Here is a 20,081-nt window from a genome sequence, read left to right as displayed (position 1 = left end):
GTAAACGTAGCTACGCGCCTGCCAAATAGGCCAGGGGTCTCCTAGGTCCCCAGAAGCTCTGCAGTAAATGGTGTAAAATCCTGCATTCTGAGCATTTTCTGGCACTACTTTTTCACTTTTAAATTGTTTGCTTCTTGAACAAAACTTTTACGTTACTCTTACTTTTAAGAAATCTTACGGTAACTCATTAAAGTAAATTTTTAGCTAGTGGCTCGTTAAAACACCTCTTATGAATTGTGATTTTACCATCGAAAAAGTGATATAGGCTCTCAATTATTTTATATGATTTTTTGTGATTGATAAAAACGGCACTTTGTTTCCAAATAAATACTCTTAGAGTACAAATTTCGCTGTGATTTGGTATGGTCGTTATACTGAACGATCTAGTTCGTCAGTACAACCTATCATTGGGTGAAATGCTGTCTGACTTGTTTCATACCCGATTGTTAGGCCGTTCTTGGCACACTGATTTTGACTACGGATTTGACTACGGATAACTCCGTTTACCTGATCAGGATATAGGGCTCACGGCGGGTGACACCGGTCGACAGGAGATGCTTACTCCTCCTAGGCACCTGATCCCACCTCTGGTATGTCCAGGGGTCCGTGTTTGCCCAACTATCTATTTTGTATTGCTTATAGGAGTTATGAGATTGATCACTGTTTGTTATCTTCACCTTTCATGCATAATATGAATATCTAAGAAAACAAGCCAAAACGACTCAAATAGACGTTCTAATTTTTTAAACAAAAAATATTAATGAAAATCTAGAATATTATTTGCTAATTTTTTTTTTAAATCTACGGATAAAATCTTCTAAAAACATGTTAATTTGAAAAAAAAGATATATCAGAAAAATATATTTAAAAAATTGAAATGAATTGGTCAAAATTCGGAAATATTACGATTTTTCTAAATTGAACCAAGAAAAGGGAGTGGGGTCCGGACCCCCCTCTGGATCCGCCATATAACAACAAACACATCATTATGAAATAAATCACTGGAAGGAAGTCCTTTTTTATAATCTCTATTGTAATTCACTACAGTGTCGGATCCAGAGGGAGGTCTGGGAGTTGTAATTCACTACAGTGCCGGATCCAGAGGGAGGTCTGGGAGTTGTAATTCACTACAGTGCCGGATCCAGAGGGTGGTCTGGGAGATGTAATTCACTACAGTGCCGGATCCAGAGGGAGGTCTGGGAGTTGTAATTCACTACAGTGCCGGATCCAGAGGGAGGTCTGGGAGTTGTAATTCACTACAGTGCCGGATCCAGAGGGAGGTCTGGGAGTTGTAATTCACTACAGTGCCGGATCCAGAGGGAGGTCTGGGACTTGGACACCCCCTTGTCAAAAGACGAAATATCAAATAACGCAGTTTGAGGGTGGACCCTCCTTCCTTTGAAATTCAAAATTAATGGTACCCCCACCCAATTTTCAAAACTTCCTGGATCCGCCGCTCCACTAATTCATTAAATCCTAAAATATTAAGGAAATAAAAACTCGAACACATAATATAGGATAAGCTCGCATGCGCTACAGTTTATTCATACACGTGTACATAGACATCTGGAGGTTCATTATTCCACTCAACTCATTCTACAACAGAAAAAAAAGCTGTTAAGTATATCAAAACAAAGATATGTAATTGGTACAAAACAGGTCCACTGCATGAAATCCCCCCCCCAACAGTGGTCCGCTGCAACCCCCCCCCTCCTCCCTGCGTCCAATATGAATATTGCTTATCGTTGTTTTAGCTATAAATATGATTGTATTTGTACAAAAGGCCGAATTCAATATAAAAAGGGATATAATCAAAAAAGTTATATCTATACATTATTTGCAGATTCGAATTTTTTAATCAAGGAAAGCTTTACGTCTGACGTAAATGTTAGCAAAACTACCCAACATAAACTAGGTCAAACAAAACTTTAAAACTGTGTATTTTCTCAAGCGATAACACGTAGATAGTGTATACAGGCTGACACGCCGCACAGGTATTTAATTCTCAGGACTAGACGGAAGGTCGAAAGAACAGGGAGGCCATGTTGGATTTTAAGGTGAGACTAAATTATTATTATAGTAATGACCGCTGTGTTTTATATCATACTATAATTCTATTTCGTTAATTGTTTTAACCTGTCAAAATCTTTTAATTTAAAAATAAAATTCTGTTTTTATTTAATTAACAGTAAACTCCTCGTGTGATCCCGCCATTAGAAATGCATCCCCGGCGCAGTGCTCAGGAAGTCCTACTGTGTGACCTCTGTGAAACTGTCCCCCTACAGAGTCACTGTGAACTTTGTAATATAAATCTCTGTGTTAACTGTGCAGTAAAGCATCTCTCAGACTCGTCTAAAAGACACAAAGTCGTGCCCTTTTTACACAGAAAGCCTACCCCTAGCTACCCAAAATGTTCGAAACACACCGATAAACACTGCGAAATGTTCTGTGAAAAATGTGGCATTCCTGTCTGTTCTACCTGCGTCACTTCAGGTAAACACAAAGGTCACGATATATCAGATATTCTGGAAAAACGCAGCGCTAAAACAGAAAGTTTACAAAAAGATCTAGAAGAACTCGAGACCAGAATTTACCCCCGGTATGAAGGAATGGTGTCTGATGTCGAAACAGAGAAAGCCGAATTAGAAATGAAATACGGGAAACTGACGACAGATGCCGATGAAAAAGGAGAAATCCTACACCGGGAGATCACCGCCATTGTTAACCGACGGAAATCCGCCATTGGGGAGATGAAAACTAAACATCTGGACGCGCTAAATAAAAATACAGAAGAAATCACACAGAAAATGGCGGAACTCAAACAGATCATTTCGGACTTGAAATCAATCCTAAAATCAAATGACGTCTCCTTAACCTCTACTTACAAATCTAGGAATTCCGAATTTAGAACATTACCGCCTAAAGTCCGAGTCACATTACCGAGTTTCTCTCCTCAGAAAATAAACAAAGATCAGCTCAATGAAATGTTTGGTTCTCTGCCGCCATTATCCATTAACACAGAACATGGCGACACAATGAAGTCAGCAGAAGCTGTATCGTCTCCTCCAGTCAAACCACTGCTTGATGAGCCGCGCGTCACCGCCACCATAGACACTGGGTATGAATATCTATACAGTGTTAGCTGTCTGAGTGAAGATCAAGTCTGGACACGCGGGAATAATGACACCATGAAGCTGCTCAACCTCCAGAGTAAACTACTGACATCAATACAAACCAAGTCAGGGGACTGGCCAGGGGACATAGCAGTGACACGGGACGGAGATCTTGTTTATACTGACGATAGTAATAACACCGTGAACTTAATTAAGAATAAACAGATACAGACCGTGATCACACTACAGGGGTGGTACCCTCTCTCTGTCTGCTGTACCGCGGGTAACGATCTCCTGGTTACCATGGACAGTGATGATAGAAAACAATCCAAAGTCGTGCGTTACTCCGGCTCCACACAGAAACAAAGCATTCAGTTTGATGATCAGGGTCGTCCTCTCTACTCATCTGGTGGTTCCATTAAATACCTCAGTGAGAACAGGAACCTGGATATCTGTGTGGCTGACTATACAGCTAGAGCAGTAGTGGTGGTCAATCAGTCAGGAAAACTCCGATTTAGATACACTGGTCATCCCTCTAATACCAAGCAATCATTTAATCCATACGGCATCACTACAGACAGCCAGAGTCACATCCTGACAGCAGACATTTACTATGACCGTATCCACATCCTAGATCAGGACGGACAGTTCCTCCGTTACATTCACTGTGATTTAGTCACTCCATTCGGTTTATGTGTGGACATCAGAGACAACCTCTTTGTGGCTGAGTGTAACACTGCTAAAGTGAAGAAAATCCAATATCTATAAACACAGCGTTAATTACACATCTCTACACAGTGTTAATTACACAGCTCTACGGTGTTAATTACACAGCTCTATGCAGCGTTAATTACACAGCTCTACAGTGTAATTTACAGAACTGTGTTAATTCCTTCTACTTGTTAATTACATCAGCTTGTTAATTACAGTCCTGTGTTAATTACAGTCCTGTGTTAATTACAGCCCTGTGTACATTACAGTCCTGTGTACATACAGTCCTCTGTTTGTGATGTGTAACATGTACTTGTTTTTGTGAGTTTAACAGAACATTATTTTGTTTGTGAATTCATTCAATATGTGTTTGATTTTACAATGTATATATTAGATAAACATGATACAGAGTTCAGTCTTACTTTATTACTGAGTACTTACTTAGATTTGTAGTACTGTAACAGAGAGTGACCCCAAACGTCCAGTCTTCATCACAGATCTTCAGATTCAAGGTCACAGTCTTCTGTTTACCATCAATAACATCACACCACTTATCTAAATCTCCACCGTCCTACAAAATAAACAAAGTGTAATCATATCAAACTGAATTGTCAAGGATAGTCTGTGATATATTTACATGTTTACATAGATGTAAATGTAATGGGAAGGAAAAGAAGATATGGCTGAACCGGCAATCGAATCCAAGGCCCTTTGTTCCCATGATATGACAGGAACAGGAATTGGACCCGAGACCCCTGTATTACTAGTCAGGTGCTCTAACCACTGAGATATCCAGATTGATATCCATGGTTTGACTGGACTGGGAATCAAACCCGACATCCCTGTATTACATATGTAATAAGCAGGTGCTCTAAACACACAAAACTATCCAGGCCGATATCCACAATACAAAGTGAGCTTTTCCTATTGAAATTTATCTGTTGTTATTGACTTTTTACATTAGCATCTTTTTCTCCAGAACCACTTGGCGAATTCCAATCAAAACTGGTACCATTTATCCTTAGGTAAAGGGATTTCATGTTTGTTCAAATGATTGATTGTATCTTGCTTAACATTTAAATTAGACCTATACTCGGCACTTACAGCCATTGAACAGTGAGGATTCTTTAGAATGCCACACCTACTGTGACACGGGACATCCGTTTTAAGGGTTATTTCCGATGACCCGTGACATTCACACCTGATGTCGAGCGTCTGATGATGGAACTATCACTACCTGTTTTAACGACTTAGGTCTGTTGTGGCCAGGATTCGAACCCTGGCCTTCCGCATGAGGGGGCGTGTGCTCTAATCTCTAGACCACCACGGTGGTACCTTTTGTTCAAACGAAGGGTCAAAGGGAAAATAATCAAGAAAAGGCAAAAATAGGGTGGGCTATTTAAAAATCTTCTCAAGAACCACTGGGCCAGAAAAAATGAGATTGATGTAAAAGTTTCCTGATATAGTATAGATACAAGTTTGTTAAAACAATGGCCTCCCAGGGTTTGGGTAGGACCTCATCAGGGGTTCAAAAGTTTTACATGGGGATAAAAAGGAAAAATCTTCTTCAAAAGAAAGAGAAGGTTATAATTAATCATATTAATATGCAAGCATCCCCAGGTAGTGCAGATTCAAGTTTGTTCAAAATGTGGTCCTCGGGGAAGGGTGGGGGGTGAACCACAATAATGGACACAAGCTTTTACCGGGATGTATAGGAAAATGATTTTGAAATTCTTCTTAATCTCAAAAACAACAGGGTCATGATTAGTCATGTTAATATGCAAACACGTTCAGATAGTGCAGGTAATTCACTTAAAGAAATCATTTTCAAGTGTAGCAGGTGTGTAGATTTAAGTGTTTTATACGCCTGTGACTATAGCCGGGGAGGCATATTGTCCTGTCCTGTATGTCTGCCCCCTACTTTAACATTGCTACTAACTTTTGAATTGTGAGTCATATGGCTCTCATATTTCATGTATCGGCATTGTATGTAAAAAGACCTTCCTGATATTACCAGGGATTCCAGCCTTGTGACCTAAACCTTAGCATTTGATTTTTTTTTTAAAAGAAACCCAAACTTAGACAGTATATCCTGAACTATTTAAAGTACAGCCTTTAGATTTTGTATATAGATTCCTTCTGACAGAACCTTTCATTTTACATCATTGTCTTTGACTTTGAGCTGTAGTGTGGATCCTTTTAGCTTTTATCTCCGATAAAATACTGCTTTTGAAAACAAGAGGCTCACAAGTCTTATTGGTCACCTGGATACTAGTGAAAAAGTATCAACACTACTCCCACAGGCTATGGAATCTAGAAAAAAAATTCCTGTTCTGAACATCTAAGCTAAATTCTAATGTTCAGCAACAGTTTTGAAAAACATGTGTTCTTAAAATTTCACTGCCCTCAAAAGTGCATACACTGATGAAAGGCTTTAAATAATAGGTGTATTAACATTAAAATACATGTATCAAAAGATATGACTAGTTTGAACCCATCCTAAAGTCATAACCCTGGGTTGTGAAATTCACAATTTTTTGTACATCCTTTTCTGCTATTCCTAATTATGCATTCATATTTTATACAGTAACAGCAAACTTACACATAAATACTATATACTAAGTTTGGCCCACCCTGGGGTCAGAACCCCTACTCTGGGGATCATCAAATTTACAATTTTGGTAAAGGACTACCGGCTCTATCCATTTAATTTCAATTTAGTATCAACAGCACTAAAGAATATGTTATTTAAGTGTTTTACACATATACACTATATACCAAGTTTTGCCCCACCCTGGAGTCAGAACCCCTATCCCGGGGATCATGAAATGTACAATTTTGATAGAGATTTCCTGCTCTACATCACTATGCATTTAGTGTTTCTTACATGTGTGCGGTTCTTGAGAAGAAGATTTTTTTTAGAATTGGTCAAATTTTGGCAGTTTTTGCCCTGCACCTAAGGCCCCAGGTATGCAAGAATCCTGAAATTTACAATTTATACCCCTCTTGTTCCAAATGTTTCATACCAAATTTGAAAAGAATTGGAATGATATTTATCAAGAAGTTAAAATGTCTATTGTTCAGACATGTAATAACTGACCATTTTGGCCCCACCCTGATACCAAAAATCCCTACCCCTGGGATCATCAAATTTACAATTTTGGTAAAGGACTACCTGTTCTTTCTAAATATCTATTTACACTTACAATTTAGTATCAATAGCACTAAGATGTTATTAAGTGTTTTACACATAAACATTATATATCAAGTTGGCCCCGCCCTGGGGTCAGAACCCCTACTCCGGGGATCATGAATTTTACAATTTTGATAGAGACCTTTCTGCTCTACATCACCATGCATTTAGTTTTTCTTACACATGTGCGGTTCTTGAGAAGAAGATTTTTGAAAATTGGTAATTTTTGGGCAGTCTTCGGCCCGCCCCTAATGCCCCAGGGGTAGTGGAGTCCTGAAATTTACAATTTATGTCCCCCTTGTCCTAAAGATGTTTCATACTAAATTTGAAAAGAATTGGACAGGTATAGTAATCAAGAAGTTAAAAATGTTCAATTGTTAACTCATGACCGACGACACACAACCCACGACGACGGACGACAACCAATTGCAATAGGTCACCTGATTTTACTGAGGTGACCTAAAAAACTAGCTGTGTCGTAGCTATACAATTGCCTTTACTCAAGGGTCATCATTTTACAAAAGGAGAAGATTTTTCTTATACATGTATATTACTATGTAATACTTCTGATCCTCAAATATGACTCCACCATTTTTGATCTCCTATTGTGGTCCCATCTTACTCCGTGGTGCCATAATTTGAACAAACTTGAATCTACATTATGTCAGGAAGCATTTATATAAATTTCCACATTTCCGGCCTAGTGGTTCTTGAGAAGATTTTTAAATGACTCCACCCTATTTTTTTATTACCTCCCCTTTGGATGGAGCATGTTCCTCATTTTGCACAAACTTGAATCCTCTTTACCCAAGCATGCATGTAGTGAATGCTGGACAACTCGCCCTCAAGACAACTCGCCCCCTCTTCGAGACAACTCGCCCCCTCTCTTAAGACAACTCGCCCCCAATACTATATATACATATATATATATTATCACACTTTATTCCTATTTTTGTTATTTTGTTTGTACAAAAATCTACACCTTTAACCCGGTAAAGATACGTCTTTTTATTTCATACTTTAAAACGAAGATCATGGTGAAATTCTAATAGAATTATACACAAAATAGAAAAAAGGTATAATTTTCATAATTCAATATTGACTAAGAATTATATTTACTGATCTTCACTTAATTATTTAAAACAAATAAATGTCACCAGTATTACGAACATTTTGGGATTTTTATTGGGGGGGGGGGGGGGGGGAGGGGGTATCAATACGGTATGTATTACGTAAGTGTAAAGCTTGTGAGCGTTTTTCAACTACATTTTAATTCTTGTTGAAAAATCATGAATTTCCATTTAAGAATTTTTATTGCAGCTTTGTTTACTTATTATTTTCACGGGGCGATTTCAAAGTGAAAAGTGAGTACCTTAACGTTTGAAGTAAATACTTAAGAGCGGGGGAAATCAAAGAATTAGATTTAAAGCAATACAAACAGATAATTGATAATTAATTATACCACGCCGGCTGAGTAACCAGCTAACACACTCCCAACCAAAACCCAGCCTGTGTCTGCTGTAATTATATATTTTTACATCAAAGTGATGATGAGTGTACTCAACCCAAGCACTGATCAATTTAAAGCTAGGTTTTGGTAGGGAGTGTATTAGCTGGCTAATCAGCCGGCGTGGTATAATTAATTAAATAAAAAGACGTATCTTTACGGGGTTAAAAGTGTAGATTTTTGTACAAACAAAATAACAAAAATAGGAATAAAGTGTGATAATATATATATATATAGCATTGGGGACGAGTTGTCTTAAGAGAGGGGGCAAGTTGTCTTGAGAAGGGGCGAATTGTCCCGAAGATGGGGCGAGTTGTCTTGAGGGCGAGTTGTCCTGATACCCATTGAGGCAAGTTTGGCTGATATTAGCCTTGCGGTGCTTGAGAAGAAGTCAAAAATATTGAAAGGGCATGAAGAGACGAAAAGACTGATGCTGGACAAAATGTGATCAGAATAGCTCATAGGAAGCTCATGTGAGCTAAAAAAGGTTAACACTATATGCCCCAGCCATGGCATGAATGAGGCATAAAACATTTTACATAATTTCATTAACAAACCTGACATTTTCTACAGTAATAGAGCTATCCAAGTCCTACAGAATGTTAGAGTCTCAGGGAAATTATCCTCATCAATCAGCCGGACATCTCAAGTAACTGCTACCCTGTAAAATTGATTTCAACATTAAGTACTAGCTAGGTAACCAAAATGATTTCTTCCCACCATTATATTATGCTATTAGAACACGAATGTCTACAAACAAATCATGTTATCATTCTGAATGTACCACACTGAGAACAAACCTCAATTTAAAAACACTCATAACACAATATATAATCTCTGTATACATCAAGTTCTATACGACATCAATGAAAAGTTTCTCATCCGCTCACCTCCCAACGTAAATTTCAGAAAATAGTTATCATCCCTGTCACCTCACTACATAAAGTTCTGAAAACAGCTCTCCATATCCCTCATCTCCCAATGTAAAGTTCAGAAAATAGTTCTCCACCCCCTCACCTCCCAATGTAAAGTTCAGAAAATAGTTCTCCACCCCTTCACCTCCCAACGTAAAGTTCAGAAAACAGTTCTATACCCCCTCACCTCCCAACATAAATTCAGAAAATAGTTCTCTTCCCCCTCATCCCATAGTTCTCCACCCCTCACCTCCCAACGTAAGTTTCAGAAAATAGTTCTCCACCCCCTCACCTCCCAATGTAAAGTTCAGAAAATAGTTCTCCACCCCCTCACCTCCCAATGTAAAGTTCAGAAAATAGTTCTCCACCCCTTCACCTCCCAACGTAAAGTTCAGAAAACAGTTCTATACCCCTTCACCTCCCAACGTAAAGTTCAGAAAACAGTTCTATACCCCCTCACCTCCCAACATAAATTCAGAAAATAGTTCTCTTCCCCCTCATCCCATAGTTCTCCACCCCTCACCTCCCAACGTAAGTTTCAGAAAATAGTTCTCCACCCCCTCACCTCCCAATGTAAAGTTCAGAAAATAGTTCTCCACCCCTTCACCTCCCAACGTAAAGTTCAGAAAACAGTTCTATACCCCCTCACCTCCCAACATAAATTCAGAAAATAGTTCTCTTCCCCCTCATCCCATAGTTCTCCACCCCTCACCTCCCAACGTAAGTTTCAGAAAATAGTTCTGCACCCCTCACCTCCCAATGTAAAGTTCAGATAATAGTTCTCCACCCCCTCACCTCCCGACGTAATTTCAGACAAGAGGCCCACGGGCCACGTTGCTCACCTGAGTCACCTTGGCCCATATCTGAAGACTTTCCATATATATTTGCATTAAAACCTTAGTCCCTATTATGGCCCAAACTACCCTTTGCAAACTTGAATCTACACTATGTCAGAAAGCTTTCATGTAAATGTCAACTTCTTTGGCCCAATGGTTCTTGAGAAGAAGATTTTTAAAGCTTTTTCCTATATTTGTATGTAAAACTTTGAACCCCCCCCCCCACTTGTGGCCCCATCCTACCCCCCGGGGGCCATGATTTGAACAAACTTGAATGTGCACTATGTCAGAATGTTTTCTTGTAAATATCAGCTTTTCTGACTCAGTGGTTATTGAGAAAAGGATTTTAACTATATATTTGTATGTAAAACTTTGATCCCCCTTGTGGCCCCATCCTACCCCCGAGGGCCATGATGTGAACAAACTTGAATCTGCACTATGTCAGAAAGTTTTCATGTAAAAATCAACTTTTCTGGCTCAGTGGTTCTTGAGAAGAAGATTTTTCCTATATATTTGTATGTAAAACTTTGATCCCCTATTGTGGCCCCATCCAACCCCCGGAGCCCATGATTTGAACAAACTTGAATCTGCATTATGTCAGGAAGCTTTCATGTAAATCTCAGCTTTTCTGGCTTAGTGGTTCTTGAGAAGAAGATTTTAAAAGTTTTTCCCTATATATTTGTATGTAAAACTTTGATCCCCCCTTGTGGCCCCATCCTACCCCCGGGGGCCATGATTTGAATAAACTTGAATCTGCACTATGTCAGAAAGTTTTCATGTAAAAATCAACTTTTCTGGCTCAGTGGTTCTTGAGAAGAAGATTTTTAAAGATTTTTCCTATATATTTGTATGTAAAACTTTGATCCCCTATTGTGGCCCCATCCAACCCCTGGGGCCCATGATTTGAACAAACTTGAATCTGCATTATGTCAGGAAGCTTTCATGTAAATCTCAGCTTTTCTGGCTTAATGGTTCATGAGAAGAAGATTTTTAAAGTTTTTCCCTATATATTTGTATGTAAAATTTTGATCCCCCCTTGTGGCCCCATTCTACCACCGGGGGCCATGATTTGAAAACTTGAATCTGCAATATGTCAGGAAGCTTTCAGGTAAATTTCAGCTCTTCTGGCCCAGTGGTTCTTGAGAAAAAGATTTTTAATGACCCCACCCTATTTTTGCATTTTTGTGATTATCTCCCCTTTGAAAGGGATATGGCCCTTCATTTGAACAAAATTGAAAGCCCTTCACCCAATGATGCTTTTGGCCATGTTTGGTTGAAACTGGCCCAGTGGTTCTGGAGAAGAAGTCGAAAATGTGAAAAGTTTAATAGACAGACGGACAGACAGACAAAGGGACGGACAGATAGACAGACGACGGACAAAAAGCGATCAGAAAAGCTCAATTGAGCTTTCAGCTCAGGTGAGCTAAAAACGGTTCTCACCCCTCACCTCCCAACGTAAAGTTCAGAAAATAGTTCTCCAACCTATCATGTCTCAAAGTAAAGTTCAGAAAATAGTTCTCCTATTCTAAGGATATAAGGATTTTCCCCATATGTTCGAATTCACATGTAAACTTTGATCTCTATTGTGGCCCCATCCTACCTCCAGGTTCCATGGATTTTATAAACTTGAATCTGCACTATGTCAGGAAGCTTTCGTGTAAATGTAAACTTCTTTGGCCCAGTGGTTATTGAGAAGAAGATTTTTAAAGATTTCCCCTTTATATTTCTATATAAAACTTTGATCCCTTATTGTGACTCCACCCTTCTCCTGGGGGCATAATTTAAATCAAAGGCCTGAAGGGCTTAAGAGTCGACTCGCACTTCATTGTCAACTGGAATAGGTAATCTTGAAGGAGCAAGATCGTAGTAATCAAGGATGATGAACATCGTGTGTGTGAGTTCGCATATGCACGCTTCTTTTATCAGGAGTTATACTTTAGTGCATCATAACTGTGTAAGGTGACTAATTTTGACTAAGTCATGACCACTGCCAATTAAATTGCATGTACATATCCAACATGGATGCAAAGAGTCATTCCTAACTGATGATTGTGCTAAACAATCCATGATGTACAAATGCTAAGAATTGGAGGAAAATCATTATGTAGTCATATAGCACTTTATATCACAACAGAAAACCCTCAAATAAGTACAACAGTGGTTGTAAAAAGATGCCATCCAACAAAAAGTTTAACAAATCAATTCCTTGAGCTTAAACTTTAGTCAATGTTACAATGAATATGCAGTTGACATCTTTAAGAAACATCGCTGTTTTTACTGTACTGACTCTCAATGCATATTTTGAGAGTTTATTCAGCAACTAGTCATAAAATGCTACCATCAAAACAATAAAGAAAAAAAGAAATGTTGTCAAACAATACAAACATACAACACCCCAACATGGTGCCGAATTGAAAAGGGTTATACACATAAGTCATTTAATTGATAATAGTACCAAACCGATTCAAGTGGAGATGTTGAGTGGACAATATCAACTATGTCCAGCATTGACCGACCTTGACCTTTGACCATGTGACCTAAAATAAATAGGAGTCATCTACTCCATAGGATATACCAGCGAACCAAGTTTGGTGTCAATCAAGCTACTGATTCTTGAAATGCAGGAGACAATATATTACTATGTCCAGTTTGACCCTTGATCTTTAACCATGTGACCTCAAAATCAATAGTGGCCATCTACTTCTTCAGATGTATCAGTGTTCCAAGTTTGATGTCCGTCAAGCAAAGGGTTCTTGAGATATTGAGTGGATAGTATATTCCTATGTCCATTTTGACCCTTGACCTTTACCCATGTGACCTCAGAATCATTAGGGGTCATCTACTCTTTGGGATGTAACAGTGTACCAAGTTTGATGTCTGTCAAGCAAAGGGTCCTCAAAATATTGAATGGACAGTATATTCCTATGTCCATAGTGGACTGACTCTTCACCTTTTGACCTAGAAATCAATAGGGGTCCTCTTCTACTCATAACCAACCAACATTTGAAATATCATAATGATCAAGTGAATGGTTCCAAAGATATTGAGCGAACATGTGGTCTGCCAACCGACAAGTGCAAAGCAATCCCCCCTTTTCTTCTTTGAAAGAGGGCATAAGTAATTGTTTACAGAATCTCATATAGTCACATGAATTTAGAAATATGGCTGAAATGAGTTTCCGTTCTTCAGAAAAATGTAAATACTGACTATTACAATGACATTAATGGGCTTCCATAATTCTAGAAAAATTATATTCGTATTTAACAAAATATAATACGCACTTTTTAATTTTTTTATGAGAAGGGACACATACTACATGCCACTATAAAGGTTTTTGACTCATTAAAAATGTTTTAGTCAATGTAATGTGCACTTAGGTTTTTGCCACATTGTTACCTATCTACAAGCATAAAATTATTTCAAAAAAATATCTTACACCCTGTAACTAATTATTAAGAAACAGCCAATTAAAATTTATCATCGTTCAATTTTTAAAACTGCCATGATATTATGACACCGTGACTAGCACGTTTGTGTACACGTCTTTTGTCACCTGATTTTGTCAGATTTCTGCATGATTTCTACCTGATCAGGATATAGGGCTCACGGCGGGTGTGACCGGTCGACAGGGGATGCTTACTCCTCCCAGGCACCTGATCCCACTTCTGTGACCGTGTTTGCCCACCTATCTATTTGGTATTGCTTATAGGAGTTATGAGATTGATCACTGTTTGTCATCTTCGCCTTCCATGTTTCCCGTTTTTCATGGGTCTGGGAATATGCGATTACTTTTGAGTTTTAACTTTCCTTTTACAGTAAACGACTGATGTACTTTACCGATCTAAATGCAGTGAAAGTTTAAAGGGTTATGTTTGAATTCATCATTTAGTACCAATTACTGGCTTTGATTAATTACCGATGGGGGTCGTTATATTGCACCTTGGTATATCATATTTGGAAGATTGGGTGATGTTTTGATTACAAAACATTGAACGCTCGCATCAGCTATTTAATTGATATGAACTTTAAACAAAGAAAATATCGAGTCTGTTAAAACTTTATTGCTACAAACTCTCGTGCTTTGCTGAAATTAACATTATTTCCCCGAAAATACTGCTATGCGTACAAGGACAAGATTGCCGTTTTCTTAAGAAACAAATTTCCTGCACTGTAAATAAATTCTAGTGCATGTTTTTTCATTATTTCCACAAAGATTGTACACATTTCCACAATTTACAGACCCCAAAAGGGGATGCATATTAAATATATATTTGGCACATTACAGTAAATGTGATTCTCTAGGCCTATTTCTGACTGTAGAATAGTCTGAAAGCGAAAAGATAACAAACTGAACGACTGTGTCCCTCGTCTCAACCCGGTAGATTCCTGCAGAAATAGTCACATGGTTTAGGCTTTGACACACTTTCGAAGATGCTTCGACAGGGAGTATGATCAGTCTTAACAGACCAATACCATTTTCAAATATTTTCTATGCTTTCCCAACCTCAGAAAGCGAGATATTACTTTCTTTCCTATTAAATATTTACTTACAAGTTATTTGTTTCATGTTTAAGAATCTATTTTTGTAGTTTATATATTTATACACACATCCGTCGCATGTTTAATAAAAACAGTACAATTGCCTGTGTGACAGTTATTGACTTAATTTGCTTACATCATGTATTCATGCACACTATGTCTAGTTTCTTTAAACGTATTGAGGGGACTCATTTAAATTACATTGTTATAAGATTGTCAACATACATGTACAGTATGATGTTTCTTCAAAACTTAATGAAGCTGTTCAAAAAAGCAAATGAAATTTTTTAAAAAGATCTTTGTGTGTGGGATTTATTTGCTGTCGGTGTAAGAATACACAGAAAGTTTGTGAATCGCGATAAATCCGCACGCCGTTGACAGCAAGGAGTGCTTCACGAGCCGACTCAAAAACCTGAATTTGCATTATGTCAGGAAGCTTTCTGGTATATGCAAACTGTTTTTGCTTGGTGATTTTTCAGAAGATGATTTTAAAAAGATTTTCCCTATACATGCATATTTATATGTAAAACTTGGATCCCCTATTATGGCGCTATCCTACACTCGGGCGCCATAATTTTAACAAACGTAAATCTGCACTATGTCAGGAAACTTTCATGTAAATTTATATTTTCCTGGCACAGTGGTTCTCGAGAAGATTTTCAAAGATTTTACCTACACATATGAATGTGTAAAAGTTTGATCCCCTATTGTGGCCCTAATGAACCCCCGGGGGCATGGTTTTAACAAACTTATATTTGTACTATGTCAGGAAGCTTTCATGTAAATTTCTGCTCTTCTGATCCTGACAAGAACATTTTTAAACAACCCCAACCAATTTTTGCATTTTCATGATTATCTTCCCTTTGAAGGGGGCATGGCCCTTTATTTGAACAAACTCGAATCCCCTTTACCCAAGGATGCTTTGTGCCAAGCTTGGTTGAAATTGGCCCACTGGTTCTGGAGCAGAAGATGAACATGTGAACAGTTTATGATGACCCCTACGACAATGATGACGGACAATGGACAGATTTTTGTAAGAAAAAATGGCCCCAGTATACATCATTTCAGACCAATAAATTTCAGAATGTCCCCACCGTTTTACCATAAATGGGGTCATTGGCCTGTTGTGTTTGTCCTTCCCAGGCACTGATGACCCTAATCCTATCCTCTGGAGCCAGACTTCAAACAATTTACAATATGTCAGGAAGGTTTCTTAAGACTTATAGAGGTTTCGTCATTTCTAGCTCAGTAGTTATGGAGACGATTCTTAAATGACACAATGCTATCTTTTTTCATTTGTTGATTATCTAACATTTGAAGGTAACAAATTTAATCCTTTAACGGTACTAAGTTTGGTTGATATTGCACTATGTGATTGTAGAGAAGTTGAAAATAAGTTTACAGACAGTTTGACAGACAGATGTACAACAGACAATTGGTGATCAGAAAAGCCCACTTGAGCTTATAGCTCAAACAAGCTAAAAAAAAAAGATAGAAATTTTACCAGCTCCATACAAAAGTTTGTCTCCAGAAATGGATCAGATGCTATGAGAACCTCTGTCTGCTTTTAAGAGATATCGGTAGGAACTGTTCCTACTGCAGGGTGTCACCATCTCATGAGGCCCAGGGAGCTGAAAAACCAAAGTGACAATGAGTGCTGGAATGACCACAAATCAGACAAGTAAATGAAATTTTCAACAAATTAAAATCCTCATGAATCTTGTCAAAAGAAGCCAGCTTGTTATCTTCTAAACAGGAGACTTAAACACTGGCTTTATCGATCACCTGAGCATTGGTTATATGTAATAATAAGGATACAAAGGCAATGATAAGTTTCCTATATTGAACCTGTTTTGGAGCCTGACCTTGGCAGAGGGGCAATGGATTTTACATTTTAAATTCTGGTTTTTTAAGGTCTTCATTGGAAGGGTCTGGGCCTTTCCAATTGGGAAAAATAATGGCATTTGTTTGAACTTGGGAGAAATGTTTCACACAAAGAAGTAGGGAGATAAAACCAATCCAGAGTGAATTAAGGTAGAACTGGACTCTTTCTGACTTTCAATTTGGTCAAAGCTTACCTCATTTAAATAAGCAGAGGCCAAAATATTAGGTTTACATAACAATTTTGAGGCAAATATTGTAATCTATGGGCCAGTGAAGATTTATGAACAATTAGGCTACCCTGCTTTGATTTGTTTTCATTGTTTGGGAATTTCAAAGTACAAAATGGGAAAATACCTGTTTTTTTAGCATGGGAATGAAACCTTATTTCAGCGCCCTAAAAACCCTAAAATTCCTAAAATTAGAGGGCATTTCATACATCGTAACAAAGTATTCATATGGTGGACAATGCATCCCATCTTAAGACAGACATACATACATTGCTGTACCATATTACGTCCCACCTACAAACGGGCTTACAGACATTGATGTACCATGGTATGCCCCGTCTACAGACAGACATACATATATTGCTGTACCATAATACACCCCATCTACAGACAAACATACATACATTGCTTTACCATAATACACCCCATCTACAGACGGACTTACATACATTGTTGTACCATAATACTCCACATCTACAGACGGACATACAGACATTGCTGTACCATAATACTCCACATCTACAGACGGACTTACAGACATTGCTGTACCATAATACTCCACATCTACAGACGGACATACAGACATTGCTGTACCATAATACTCCACATCTACAGACGGACATACAGACATTGCTGTAACATAATACACCCCATCTACAGACAGACATACATACATTGCTGTAACATAATACGTCCCATCTACAGACAAACATACAGACATTGCTGTACCATAATACACCCAATCTACAGACTGACATACAGACATTACTGTACCATAATACTCCACATCTACAGACGGACATACAGACATTGTTGTACCATAATACACCACATCTACAGACAGACATACAGACATTACTGTACCATAATACACCCCATCTACAGACAGACATACAGACATTGCTGTACCATAATACTCCACATTTACAGACGGACATACAGACATTGCTGTACCATAATACGTCCCATCTACAGACGGACATACAGACATTGCTATACCATAATACTCCACATCTACAGATGGACATACAGACATTGTTGTACCATAATACACCCCATCTACAGATGGACATACAGGCATTGTTGTACCATAATACACCCCATCTACAGACAGACATACAGACATTGCTGTACCATAATACGTCCCATCTACAGACGGACATACAGACATTGCTGTACCAAAATACATCCCATCTACAGACGGACATATAGACATTACTGTACCATAATACTCCCCATTACATCTACAGACAGACATACAGACATTGCTTTACCTTAAGTTAATACGTCCCATCTAAAGACAGGTATATAACATGTTCAATACTGGTAATGCACGGCAGACGAAACACAATGATGGATGCAGACCAACAGCAATAATCACTCAGGTAACCTGGGGAGTCAGGTATATGTAATCTACTGTTAATTCTGTAGGTAACTGTATGTAAACTGGTACAATACAGGCAGCTATAACTCATGTCTTTGACTACAAACCAAATTGACAACATTCAATCAACATTAATATGTAAAATAACATCATTAGCAAGTGCTGTATCATAATTTACATAGTCTAAGGGAAATAACTGTAAAATATGCATTCATGCTCATTACATGAACTAAACTTTTTGCAATAAAAATGAATACTTCTCTGACTCTTCTCAGGGCAAATAAGGACACCCATTGATTGCTACACCCCAGCAATTTTCAATAAAGTGTTCAGTCTCCAACAGCAGGCAATGGTTGGGTGGTCAGTTAAATAAAATTCTTCTGCCATTCATACAAGTCCCTAAAAATTTTCAATGATCAGTTATTGCCAAAATTGAGAATGTAAATGAGGCTGAGCTGATCGAGTCACATGTTGCCAGCTGGTGAATGTCAAGACACTCGGGAGAAATGAGTACTTACATGAAATCCCTGTGTAGAGTGAGAAAATGAAGATGGCGTCGACTATTGCGTTAGTTTTATGTGACAAACAAAACCTAGCTCAGACTCATTTTTAAATATTATCTATAATTATGTAACAAGAAGACTTGATTTATTTCTTCAAGAGATTATAAATACAGTGTATATATTTTTTTCTTTTCTTAATTAATTGCTAGCAGTTAACATGGTTATTGGGTACAATATATATACTATGTGTAACAGTGTTAGTAAGTTTAACAATGAATGTTTGAAATCTAAGAACTGTTTTTAATAAGTGTTTTATTATATTCATGAATCATAAAACTTGAACCAGTCATTTTCATATCCATTGGGCCCAAGGGGTGGTAAAAGTTCACAAATGATTATTTAAAAATATAAGTTGATAGCCGGTCAAGTGAAACTTATTTAAAATAATGTAGCTCTGTACCTTGTAATGCTTCTCGAGAAACTTCTCTGACAGGACGAACAGTCCTGGTCACTCTTCTGATAATGGACTAGGCAAATCCATTACATGTCTGTGTGCAGGGTAGTGCTACAATCTCCATCATTAGCTTAGTGGACAACATCCTAGATAAAATAAACAATACGAATTAAATAAAAAACATAAACAAACATCTCAGTACAAAACAAAACAAGCTGGACAGGATTACGAGCCTGAGACAAAAAAGTGGACATCCTGAGCAGCGTTCAGATCCAAATCATTAGTTTTACAATTATTCTTTGATATTAATATTCTTTTAATTTACACTAAATGATACATTTTTTTATGCTGTGCCCCACAACGAAACCCCACAGGTGGATATAGTGCATCTTCCCCTACCTGGACTCAGAGGTCGCGATGTTAACTATGAATCTACAAGACATGGATATGCTAGTACACATCATTTTAAAAAAAATATAATTCATCATGATTTGGTCCTTTAAAAGATTTTCATTAAAATGTCTACTTTATTCATACATAATAATTACAACTCTTTTGTGACTCCATCCTAATCCCAGGGGTCATCTTAACATGAAATAACTGTAATCTACAGTGAATGAGGATGCCCATCTGAGTTGTAGCATTATCTCTTTTAAAACAAAAATCTCAGTTCTGTGTATTCCTCCTATTGACCTCATCTTGAACACAAGAGTCGTGTTGTGTACAAATTAAAGATGATGCATGCATATTTATTTGTAAACTGAATTTAAATTTTTGAATACATTTCTATATAAAACTTTAGACTCCTATGCTGTC

The 20,081-nt window shown here is 37.8% G+C and overlaps 1 protein-coding gene and 1 long non-coding RNA gene across 2 annotated transcripts; one reads left to right on the top strand and one right to left on the bottom strand.

Annotated features, from left to right (window-relative positions):
• The first annotated feature begins 1,921 nt into the window (after positions 1–1,921).
• Positions 1,922–4,235, top strand: LOC130053109 (E3 ubiquitin-protein ligase Midline-1-like). The gene is made up of 2 exons (XM_056159694.1): positions 1,922–2,057; positions 2,190–4,235. The coding sequence occupies exon 2, from the start codon at positions 2,220–2,222 to the stop codon at positions 3,879–3,881; it is 1,662 nt and encodes a 553-aa protein (XP_056015669.1). The 5' UTR covers positions 1,922–2,057; positions 2,190–2,219; the 3' UTR covers positions 3,882–4,235.
• On the bottom strand, positions 3,443–19,394 carry LOC130053111 (uncharacterized). Its single transcript, XR_008801576.1, has 6 exons — positions 19,272–19,394; positions 18,566–18,707; positions 16,318–16,444; positions 9,082–9,185; positions 4,266–4,395; positions 3,443–3,852 (listed from the first exon to the last, which is right to left on the bottom strand). It is a non-coding gene; the product is annotated as an uncharacterized LOC130053111 (long non-coding RNA).
• Between the last annotated feature and the right edge of the window lie 687 nt (positions 19,395–20,081).

This window comes from Ostrea edulis, chromosome 3 (assembly GCF_947568905.1).
Source record: "Ostrea edulis chromosome 3, xbOstEdul1.1, whole genome shotgun sequence".
Lineage (NCBI taxonomy): Eukaryota > Metazoa > Mollusca > Bivalvia > Ostreida > Ostreidae > Ostrea > Ostrea edulis.
The sequence above is the reverse complement of the archived record's forward strand: the minus strand, read 5'-3'. Positions and strand labels throughout refer to the sequence as shown.